The sequence below is a fragment of the Anopheles bellator genome, chromosome X (assembly GCF_943735745.2).
Source record: "Anopheles bellator chromosome X, idAnoBellAS_SP24_06.2, whole genome shotgun sequence".
Taxonomy (NCBI): domain Eukaryota; kingdom Metazoa; phylum Arthropoda; class Insecta; order Diptera; family Culicidae; genus Anopheles; species Anopheles bellator.
In genome coordinates, this window is record NC_071287.1 from 9022615 (window position 1) to 9033270 (window position 10656).

Below are 10656 nucleotides of genomic sequence, written 5' to 3' on the forward strand. Positions count from 1 at the left end.
ATAGTATACAGTATATAGCTCGAACGTAGCCTGCGTAAATACAAAATTACTGTCAATACGCATCTAACGCAGTGTAGATTTTTTATGAATTTTTTTTTATGAATGTTTTTTATGAACCTTTTAAAAGTATCTTAAACTGTCGAGTTTTTTCCTAATAAAGTGTTTTTCCGGGGAATACTTCTTTATTATTGCTTGCGCGGCAGAAAAAAGAGATTGTTGTACCGAATTGTCACAGGTGATGAAACAGGGGTTTATTACAAGAATCCTAAACGCAAAAGCCCTGGATACAGCCTAGTGAACCAGGTCCATCACAACCAAAGCAAAATATTCCCTGCGCAAAGGTACGCTGTGCATATGGTGGGATACGAAAAGTGTGATGTACGATGAGCTTTTCAAATCTAATGAAATTGTTGATGGACAATCCCATCTACAACAATTAAGCCATTTGAAGCAAACCTTTGGCCATTAAACGGCGAGAATAGGATAAAAGATGTGATAAACGCTGATTGATATTATGAAACGCTGATGAAAACGACGACCCCACATCGCAAAACTGGTCAAAACCTATTCCGAACATGTCGGATAGGAAGTGTAAATCCCCCCACTGTATTCACCAGATGCTGCTCCTTCGGACTAGTATTTGTTCCGTTGCATGAGTAACGATTTGGCAGCACAGCGGTTCACTTCTTAGGAAAGTATTGAAAAATGAGTCTCTGCGTTGATCGCTAAAAAAAAGAAGTTCTATCGACACGGAATCGAAGAATTACCTGAAAGATGTAAGAAACTAGTAGCTAACGACGGAAAATACTTTCATAAAGGTAGTTATACGTTCTATAGTTGTAGGTCATAGCCGTTCTCGATTTATAATTCACTCTTAGATGTTTTATCGTGACTCTCATTCGCTTCGGCAGTTGCGTTGGGAGTTAATTGTCCCGTCGTTAGGTTGCACTACGCTGTTCTAGTGTTGGCGATCAGCTCCCGTAGTTTTTCAAACACCCACGTGAATCCGCACCCGAATCTAAACCAAGAAAAGCAACCAGGGAAGTGCCATGCGCGTCAACCACCAGGCGTCGCCAGCAGACGAATCACTAGGCGCGTCCATCGCCCAACTACCAGGCGCCTCCATCGCCGAACAACTCAGCACCACTCACCATGGGGCTGAAAGTATCCTCCGGCGTCCCGTAAAAGCGGTCTACACTTTTTGACCAACAGGGCGATGTGGTCCAAAGTTTGTTGTCTCGAGGAGCTAATGTCGGGAAAAATACACCACTCGGTTTTGCTGGTTCGTTGGAAGAAAACTGTTACTGCGGGGCCACACCAAGCGCAAATCAAACCGCAAAAATTTAATTTGGTTTGCGCTTCTTGTGGCAGCAAAAATATAAAAACGAAATGTCAAACGTGTTTACATTCGTGTTTTTGGTCTGGGAAAACAGAAATAGAAGAGAAATAAATTGATTTCTGAATATTTTTTTCTGTTTTTTTTCAATTTTGTTGCTATACCCGCAAATATGTTAAGAACTTATTGATCGGTTTTGCGGTCGGCCGACCATAAACGTTTTTGACAGAGGCGCAACAGTTTGGCATTCATCGGAAATGCCAAAATCGTTACGCTCGTTCGTCTGGCGCTGCAGTTATAGTTTGCTTCGGGTTTGAAAGAAAGCTAGAAAAGGCTGGTTGTGTGGGGCCGCAGAGAAGCGTTCGGCTGCTTCGTTTGAATAGCCAGCGTTTCTACTAATCGTATCGAGCGTCGAACTATCATATCTAGAGTTTGACTCGATAGCTCGGTGGCACTGACAGCCACTGTTCTGCGCCATAGTAAACTCGTACTCCGTGGATTAAGATTCACAATAGCCAAACATTAAATTGGCTGTTTTGTATATATTATTGCTTTATTTCAATGGAAGTTTTTCTATAGTGGTTGTTTTCCGATTTTTTTCTTTTTCTTTAACTCACTAAAAGTCCATCAGTTACAAACTGAACGCATTCTATAGAGCAATTAATAATTTGAGAAAATTGTTTTGGTCAATTCACGATCACTCGTTTAATGCATTGAGCGTGTGCGTTGCTTTGAATTTGCCAATATGGTGTGTTGCTTTGTCACGCATGTTCCGCTCTTTCGATTCATTTCCAATTAAAGAAGCGAATAGTATTGCACTTGCAGAATGATACATTTCACTTTTCGCGAATGCGAGACGAGCCCGCAGACGACCGTGCCGATCCACAATCGTAAATCTATATCCCCTTACAAAAGATAGAAAGAGATAGAGATAGATAGAGTGTGTGCGAAAGAGAGAGAGAGAGAGAGAGAGAGAGAGAGAGAGAGAGAGAGAGAGATAGAGATAGATGGAGAGAGATAGAACGAGCCATGTGATCTCAACGATAAACATCTGCCCCTACTTTTTGGACGTATTTGTTGATCGCAAAATTCAGCTTAATAATTTGGTACTTTTGGTGATATTTTACACTCACTGGTAAGTAAGCTTTTTACAGCTGAGTATGTTGGTAATTTTTGTTTTCTGTGTCCTTCCGCCTTAATTGGTTGCTTTGTTTGGATTAGTGGAATTTTTTGCTGTTTCTTGTCTGCCAAACGTAGCGCACATCTCGCCAAGTATTCGCACATACTGGAACATATTTGCCCTTCGCTGGTGGCGAGGGCATGGGGATCATGTCGCAGCCCGCGCCTCAGGGCGTATTCATACACAAGTACGCTCTCGGTACTTTCAGATGCATGCACCCGGCCAACCCGGCCATGTCCAAGTACAAGACTTCTTCACAGTGTGCAAATAATATGCTATATATCTTGCGTATATCCAGAATTGGTACACTTCCATGCGCAAAAATATCATATCACATTGCACAATAGTGTTAAGGATTTCGCTTCTGAAGTGTCTGAGAGTTTGCTTGGGTTCTAGAGAAGCGTGAAAAGAGTAGTATTTTCATCAATTCAAATATTTTACACTAACTTTAATTAATCGTCAAACAAAATTGCACAGAGAGCGACACACGCAACATTCAGCCACCGTCTAGGCTACCCATACGTTGCTACTGCGTGGATTGTTTTTTTTTGTTTTTCAATACATAACATGTTACTTGAACGAAAGGATAATGTCAGCTTCGTTGACCGTGTGTGCTCCTGTGAAGCGAGCATTCCCGAAGATGTGTCATAGCATGACGGTGACCCATGGTGTGACTACTCGATATAAAATCAGTATTATGTCGCCAGAAAAGTTACTTTCGCACTTCACGCATAAGTTGTGAAACGCAATCCCGGCCCCAGAAGGGCGGCCTGAGTTCACGGTGCAAGTTTGACAGTTCTGACGTGTCACTAGTTTTAGACAGGGACTCATTGTAGTATTTACTAGTTTGTCCGTGCGCTCAGATTCACCTACTAGATTGACCGTTCTATTGGGTTAGTATCTGCTGGAAGCATAGGCTTTCTAATAGCTTTAGAGTGGGTCTCAGTGTGTGTGTGTGTCTTGAACAAAAGTAGCAGCTTTTCAAGGTCCGCAACGAATCGATACTTCAAAGAATGGTACTTGTTAAGTTTATTAACAAAATCAAGTGAGCCGCGAATGGGGGTTTCCGCGATATCGTACGAACTTCAACCGATATGTAAGATAGACCGCCGTTAGGTAGTCAAGCTTTTGTTATTGCTTTTACCTAACCTCAACTCAAATTGGCCCACACCGTTTCGCTTACGTAACTAAAGACACATTTTAAACGTTAGTAACAATGTGTTGTATGTTAAATTTAACGATCACAGACGCTATTTTGCAAAGTTTGGTGGATCATGAATGTAACCAACGCGGAGGGAGAGGAAAGCCACGGTTAAGCGGACGACGCACGCGCACACGCACAGTCCGGCTAAGGTAGAGGGGAACTGCTACTCAGCTCAGCGTGTGTTGCGGCGTACAGAGCTTGCACTTTTCGATTTCCAACAACCATCTCTTATTTCTACCTTTGCCCATTCTCCAGTATGTTCACAGCAGTAGGAAAATTATTACTTAAACAGCCTTTCGTAATTGTTTTGTAATTAGGGTGCTACGGTATGTTAGGTTCTATAAGGTATTCGACACGTTAGTATAGTAATCGTCTAGCTAGAGTCACTTCCGGGCAAATCGAAGAGCGCCACGCAGTTTGCTAAGTTGCAGGGAAGAAGGACGAAGCAACCGCTACGTCAGCGTGCTACGTGTCGGATGACCGTGTTTGACGTTGCCTCTACGCGAAAGCCTTGGTAATTGGTTCGCTATGTTTCCTCCAATCTGACTCTGACTGGCTCAACTGGAGGACGTTAAGCACTGTGTGTAGGCCGGCTCCGCGCTGCGCGGAAACAGGAACTAGTTTGGTCTTTTAACGAGCAAGGCTAGGCTAGGGGGATCCTAGGACAAAACGTCGAGCTAGTAGCTAGCGGCGACGGCGACTACCATTTAGGCCCGAAGAGTTTGAAACATTTTGCCTTCGCTCACGTGCCAAGTGCTAAGTATCGACGACGTCTACAGCATCCATGATATGGTTCTAGGTGCGAATCTGCCGATGTGCAATGGTCTCCTATTTCATGGTGTGTGTTGTGGTCGCTATGTACGCGTAACCGCTACCGGTTCGTGAGTGCTAGCCACCGTTCTGACCGTTCCCCACGTCGATATTGATCATTCTAAGCTATGCCATTCGCACACCCTCTACGCGTACGACAAGTGAGGGACGGCAGGCTAGATTCGCTAGCTGAGCAGTTCGAGAACAGATGTCGTCGGCGGCGGTGGCGTCGGTGGTGTTAGTGGTGGGGCATTGCTTCTTCTGCTGGCCGCTGGCCGATGTCGCCCGTGCTACAGCGCTAGGTTGGCGTCTTGACGCAAGTCATAGTTCCAGGCGCGATCCACTGACGGTATCTATGTCCAGCGTGGCGTTACTGTTGAGCCCGTAGCAGTCGGACCGCTGCATCCACTCAATGTCCCGTATAGTAGCCTTTGGAACAGGTGGAAGGGTAGGCACAGTGAACAGAGTAGCCCCTCGCTGTAGCGGTCTTTCGCTTACCAAAGCCGTTCCGGCGAGTGGCACTTACCTGGTGCATCGAGTAGACGGCGACCACCACCAGCACGTGCATGATGTTGTGTGAGTTCAGGTAGATGTCTACGCTGCCGGGAAACCATTTCTCGGGGATATGCATTGCTCCGATGATTCCGCCTAGCGCTGATACAGCGTCCTAGCATCAGAGAAAAAAGAATTACCCAAATCATTTGTCACCCATATAAGACATTACAACGCTACGAGTTTGCGTACGATACGTTATCGTCGAGGGTTTGGGTGTAGGATTTTGATCGATGCATTTTGTTCTGTTCTATTGGGTGTTGCACTCTTCGGGTCTGGGGCCATCTGTGGCATCGAGCATCTCCATGATGCTATGGGCCGATTAGGACGAGGACGGTTGGAAAACGTTCCAGATCCAGCTCTTAGGAGTCATCTGGGTCACCGAATTGAGTCAGGTGCACCCTCAGACCACGGTTGAAGAACACCTGACTGAGCTTATGAGTGACTAGTTCTGCTGAAACGTCCCATGTCTGGCATGGCACAATGCAGCACAGATTTCACAGTTTACACTTTTTTACATGCTTCTCATATCCATCCATATCTATCTTCCAAACCCAAGTTCACGGGATTCGGGTTGCTCATTCGGGCGATGGACCATTTACCCAAATGGACCTCGACTGGAATCTTCAAAAGCGGATGTAGAGGCCGTTCTTGTGGCAAACTGACAGTCAAAGTCGTTAATTAAAACCCGGTAGAGAGCCACCAAAAAAACCCTTTTCTTGAGAAAAAAAAATCACGAAGGGCGTGTTTCGGTTTTCCGTGTTTTGGGTTTGGGTGTTTTGTTTTGCGAGGCACTCGATGGTCGGCATACACTATCGTGCGTGGTGCCTCGCGGTCTGTGTGTGTGACACTGGTGCTATATGAGGTAGGGGTGGCGCTCTATCATTACCATCCATTATTCACGGCCCCACACCAACTGCTGCGTGTGTGTAATTGTGCAACCGATGGGTGTGTGGAGTTGCTGGGCTAGGCTGGACTGACAGGACTGTTTTCGGTGTTCGATACAGCCGGGATGGCCAGAGTGGGCCGACCAGAGGGTGCCGAGAACACGCTAACCTTTAGGTGGTAATCGGTAATGACCGGCTTTGTGTTGCCGGTGCAATGAATGATTGATGGCCGAATGTCAGCGCACCATCACCGACACCTGGCGGCTCATCATGGTGCTCAAATTGGTGAATAATCAATTGAGGGGCGATTCCGACCCCGGTTCCGGTGCACAACCGTCATAAAAATAAGTTCACATGCACGCGGTCCATCGCGATGTGTGTGTTTTGTTGTGGGGGATGGGGAGGCTTATCCTGCCGCCTACCTGAAGGAATACGTGGGTGAGTGAGGTAGGGTTGCCACCGCCCAGATTGGAAATTCGCAGCAACGTCAGCACGATCCGCATGCTGAACGGCAGCAGGAAGCAGAGCCGCCGCTGCCATGGTGATGAAGCCGTCATAGCCTGTGCGGGCGGAAGTGAGAGAGAAGCAGAGAGAGCGAGAATTAGAGCGAATAAAGGTTTGGGAGGCCACACGCCAAGGTCACGGCCATTCGCCACGGACGTACCTTAAAGAGTCCCCAAATGCACAGCAGCGAGTAGGAAATGATGAGCAGCCACTTCAACGGGGTATTGAGGCAGTACACCGTTGCCGTCACCATCGGTAACGCTCCTGTGGAAGCAAAACGGAGAACCAGTTCACTGACTAGCGGCCACTTTCCGGACGCCAAAACCCGGACAAACTCTGCGACCTCGTGGCCGTGGCCTATCAAATTGTAAACGTAAAGCCTACACAGCGCCCGTCCGAGAATATGTGACAGATGGACGAGCTCTGGACCTGGGTCTGGGTCACACGTCATCCGCGGGAGTGTTCCATCTGTCACACACTCTGCCATCAGGTCCCAGAGTCCCAGTGTCAATGATTACACACAACACCAGTGACTAGTCTAGTGTCTCAGCAGCAGCAGCAGCAGCAACAGCAGTCTTGTCTTGTAGTGACTGTTGGAAACGTTTAGACAGTGAGACAGTCCGGTAGCGCCACGATGTCTGAGCGGCTTGCGTGCAGGCTCGCACAGATTACAGGCTCGCTCCAAAACCCTGGCCAGACCCCGCTGCTCTAGGGCGGTGGCTAGGGTTTTGCAACGGATCCGGCCGACTTGTCCGGCGGCTTGTCTTACCGAAGCTCTGGCTGATCCAGATGCCGAGCATGTCCAGCTGCAGCAACCGGTAGTAGACGCCCTCGCCGCACTCCAGGTTCATGAACAGGTGGTAGACGAAGCTACCGCACCACGGTGCAACGGAGCCGACCAGATGACACCACGACAGAAAGCGGTACTCTTTCTCCCATGGCATCATTGCCGGCACGGTTGCCAGAATGTAAACGATCGGAATGCCTGCCGTCGAGCGTGTCGTGCATGGAAGAAAAAGAGACGAAAACAAGAAAATGCATGCGCAGGTGAGGTTCAAGTTTTTTGGACTTTGGTTAAGGTGTAGGTGTCACTACGGCGATGATGATCGTGCTAGTGCTATTGGTTGATGAGGTTGATGGATTGATGGGGGGAACTGTCCCCCGTTTGAGCGCTGTTGCTGTTGACGTGTGGACACTCGGTGTTTGATCGGTGATGAGCTGTTGAAGCTTGAAAGTCGTGGTTGCTTGCTGGTCTGGTACGGCCTGCTACGAACTGTAACGCTACCGGTGCACTTACCGTGTGTAAGGATGTTGATGGTTTCGTTGTGCACGTAGAAGAGGCTGCTCAGGCAGCCCTTGACGCCCTGCAGGGGACGGTAGCCGGTCAGCACGTACGGGTTGAACTGCAGATGCTGGGGCATATCTTTCCACTCGAGCAGATCGGACGGCGGTGTCAGCAGGCGGTGCACCTGCTTCAGGACCGCCGAGCTACCGCCGTCAGTGGTTGGCCCGACGCCGGTGGTCGTCGCCGCCGGCGTCAGCACGCCCGTGTTGCCGGGACCGAGTGCCGGGTGTTCCAGTACCCCCGCCGGGGGGTCCAGCACCGACGGTTTCAAGGCCGTGGACTCCATCGTCGTATGCCCTGCGACGATGCCGGTCCAGCCCGGAATGTTGGTACACTGCGGTGGGCTACGTCCTGTCCCACCTGATGTCCGGACGGGTAGCGTCGGTAGTGCGCGGTGCTGGCGTTACCAAATATTCCTGTCTTTCTGTTTGGACGGCCAGAGATAGCGAGCAGATATCGGGGGTCGGATGGGGATCAGATCAGTGACTCCAGGTCAGGATTAGAAGCCGGTGGCCCGTCCAGTGAGCAGGAGCAGAGAGCTCCAGAGTCCTGTATACCTTGCTCAACCTGGTCAGTGTCCTAGGAACAACCGTACCGCACACGCTGCAAAAGGTAGAATGAAGAATAGAATGTAACCGTCCGAAAAGAGGAGGAGCCGCAGTAAAGGTGTTCCGTCGATCACCGACCGCCGATCGATCGAAGGTACAACCCCCGCCCTCTCCGGGACTAAATGCCACGGGTTTTTCGAGCCTTTCCCAACAACACGAGAGTAACACCAGCAGCAAAGCTTAGCGCACACGAGCGTGCCAGAGCGAGAGAGAGAGAGGGGGAGAGAGGGTAATAGAGCTGCCACCCCCCGCAGCACCGGATGGAATGGATCGTTTAAAATAGAACAACCGCGCTCCGTGCGGTGGTGTAACGTGACTGGCACTAGGTCGTGTATCGGTCGGTTGGTCGCGCTGATGCTCCAAATTGGCCGTGGGGGAAAACTGGCAAAAGTAGTACCCGGGTCCGCACCACGTGTGCACACGTGTCACACTTCCGGCCACGTCGTCCGGAGATACCACCGTCACCGCCGGGAGGACTTCCTTTAATGGGATTACTCTACGCGGCATCGGCGGCGGCGGCGGTGGTGGTGCTTTCAAGGGTAACGAGTGTGCGCGTTCCCTCGACTTGGAAGAGCGGGTGGCTTTCGGTGTACTTTTTACATAACAAACACCACACGACATATACCCACACACATACACACGCGGGTGCGCACAAGTTACATAAAATGTGCCAATTTTCAGGTCAACCTGGGACTGTTCCGGTTGCTCTGGTTGGTCCTCGTGGAAACGCCGCGAAACGCGCCAGAAACCCACCGATCCGGGTCGGTGAGATGCGGTTTCGACGAGGGGGACGACCCTGCAATACACCCACTCCCAGGCCCCGATGTAGGTCCCCAGGATGGAAGGGAGCTGGAGCTGGAGTTGTTTAGTAGACCATCTCAACGTCTAGGAGTCGGAGTTGGCGGATGGCGTTTATCGCGGGCTAATCACCGACCGGAACCACTGGCCGCCCATTGTTCCTGGGGGGACCGGGGATCGTGCCACTACTGCTGGGCCACCCTCGAATGTCGGAAAGGTGACTACCGGGACTACTACCGGTAGTGTCGGCGGCAACCGGCAACTGTGCAGCTTCCGAAGTGCATCACCGTGGCCTCCGGGGTCTCAGGTTCGCCGGCCTGGCTCAGACTGGGTCGGGGCACGGTCGAGCATTCGCTCCGTTTGAAATGGATGGACCGCGGTGTGCCGTTTTGGCAAAGGTCTTCCTGCGGTCTCCCGAATTCCGCAAATATGACCACCACCGCCAGGAAGGCGTGGGGTGAGTTCACTATGCACACACACATTCACACACGCGTGCGTTCCCGTGTGTGTGTGTGTTTGTGTGGATGCGTGCGCACGTGCAAAACATGGGCGACTGTTTTGGGCGGCGAGCGCTAAATCTTGACAGTCTTGACTGCTGTTGCTGCTGCTGCTGCTACTTCGAAGTGATGGGCTGGGAAAAATGGATTTCGCCCCCCCCACACACACACACACACACACACACAGATGCGCGCATCTATGGTGTACACCAATGCCCGGGTGGATGGGATTTCCCTCGACCCTCACGTTCCTAGTACCTCTGGGGGTCCGTGCTTATGTATGTGGACACGCGCTGTATGTATAGAATGGGGTTGATATTAGGCATACGGAAACACACCCACACATACACACACACACACACACACACATACACACACGCACGTGGTTACTAACGCAAAACAGGGACCCAGCGAGCCAAGAACGGGAAAACACTACGGTCCCCCGGGGACGTGTGCTCCACTATGCGGTGCGCGCTGCTGGCATAGTCCTACACTAGACACGTCTATGGCCCACTGCTATGGTGACCCACCGTACCGTGCACAGCCTGAGAGAAATTGTTTGCTCCACCTCGCACACCCACACACACACTGGCCCTTTCTCTATCCTCTCTGTACTTTCTAGTAGTCACTCTCTCGCTCTCTCTCTCTCTCCGTCGATCTTTCTCGAGCTATCTCTCGCGCTGCGTAGCGCGTCTCGAAGTCGGAACCGAGAATCGTGCCAAAGAATCCGACAGGATCTCGCGAGTCGCCCATCTCGTAACGCCCGCCAGCCCACCCACGTTCGGTCTATTTACCGCCAGCGAACCGTGTTCCGGTCCGGCAATGAAGCGTGGCTGTGGCTAGCGGCCGTGGTTGCTGGAGCACAGTGGTTGCTGGAGCACAGTGGTAGCTGGAGCACAGTGGTTGCTGGACTGCGGTCGAGTGTCCTTTTCGTG

At 50.5% G+C, this 10656-nt stretch overlaps 1 protein-coding gene across 1 annotated transcript; it reads right to left on the bottom strand.

Moving 5' to 3' along the window:
- Positions 1–1923: 1923 nt before the first annotated feature.
- Positions 1924–8104, bottom strand: LOC131213489 (progestin and adipoQ receptor family member 4). The gene is made up of 6 exons (XM_058207535.1): positions 7771–8104; positions 7243–7458; positions 6634–6737; positions 6392–6529; positions 5057–5197; positions 1924–4959 (listed from the first exon to the last, which is right to left on the bottom strand). The coding sequence occupies exons 1-6, from the start codon at positions 8102–8104 to the stop codon at positions 4852–4854; spliced, it is 1041 nt and encodes a 346-aa protein (XP_058063518.1). The 3' UTR covers positions 1924–4851.
- Between the last annotated feature and the right edge of the window lie 2552 nt (positions 8105–10656).

Coding starts and splice junctions, on each gene's coding strand:
- LOC131213489 (XM_058207535.1), bottom strand. CDS start 8,104: ATGGAGTCCACGGCCTTGAAACCGTCGGTGCTGGACCCCCCGGCGGGG. Junction 6,530..6,633: donor GCATTTGGGGACTCTTTAAG/GTACGTCCGTGG, acceptor CCGCCCGCACAG/GCTATGACGGCTTCATCACC. Junction 4,960..5,056: donor CCGTCTACTCGATGCACCAG/GTAAGTGCCACT, acceptor CCTGTTCCAAAG/GCTACTATACGGGACATTGA.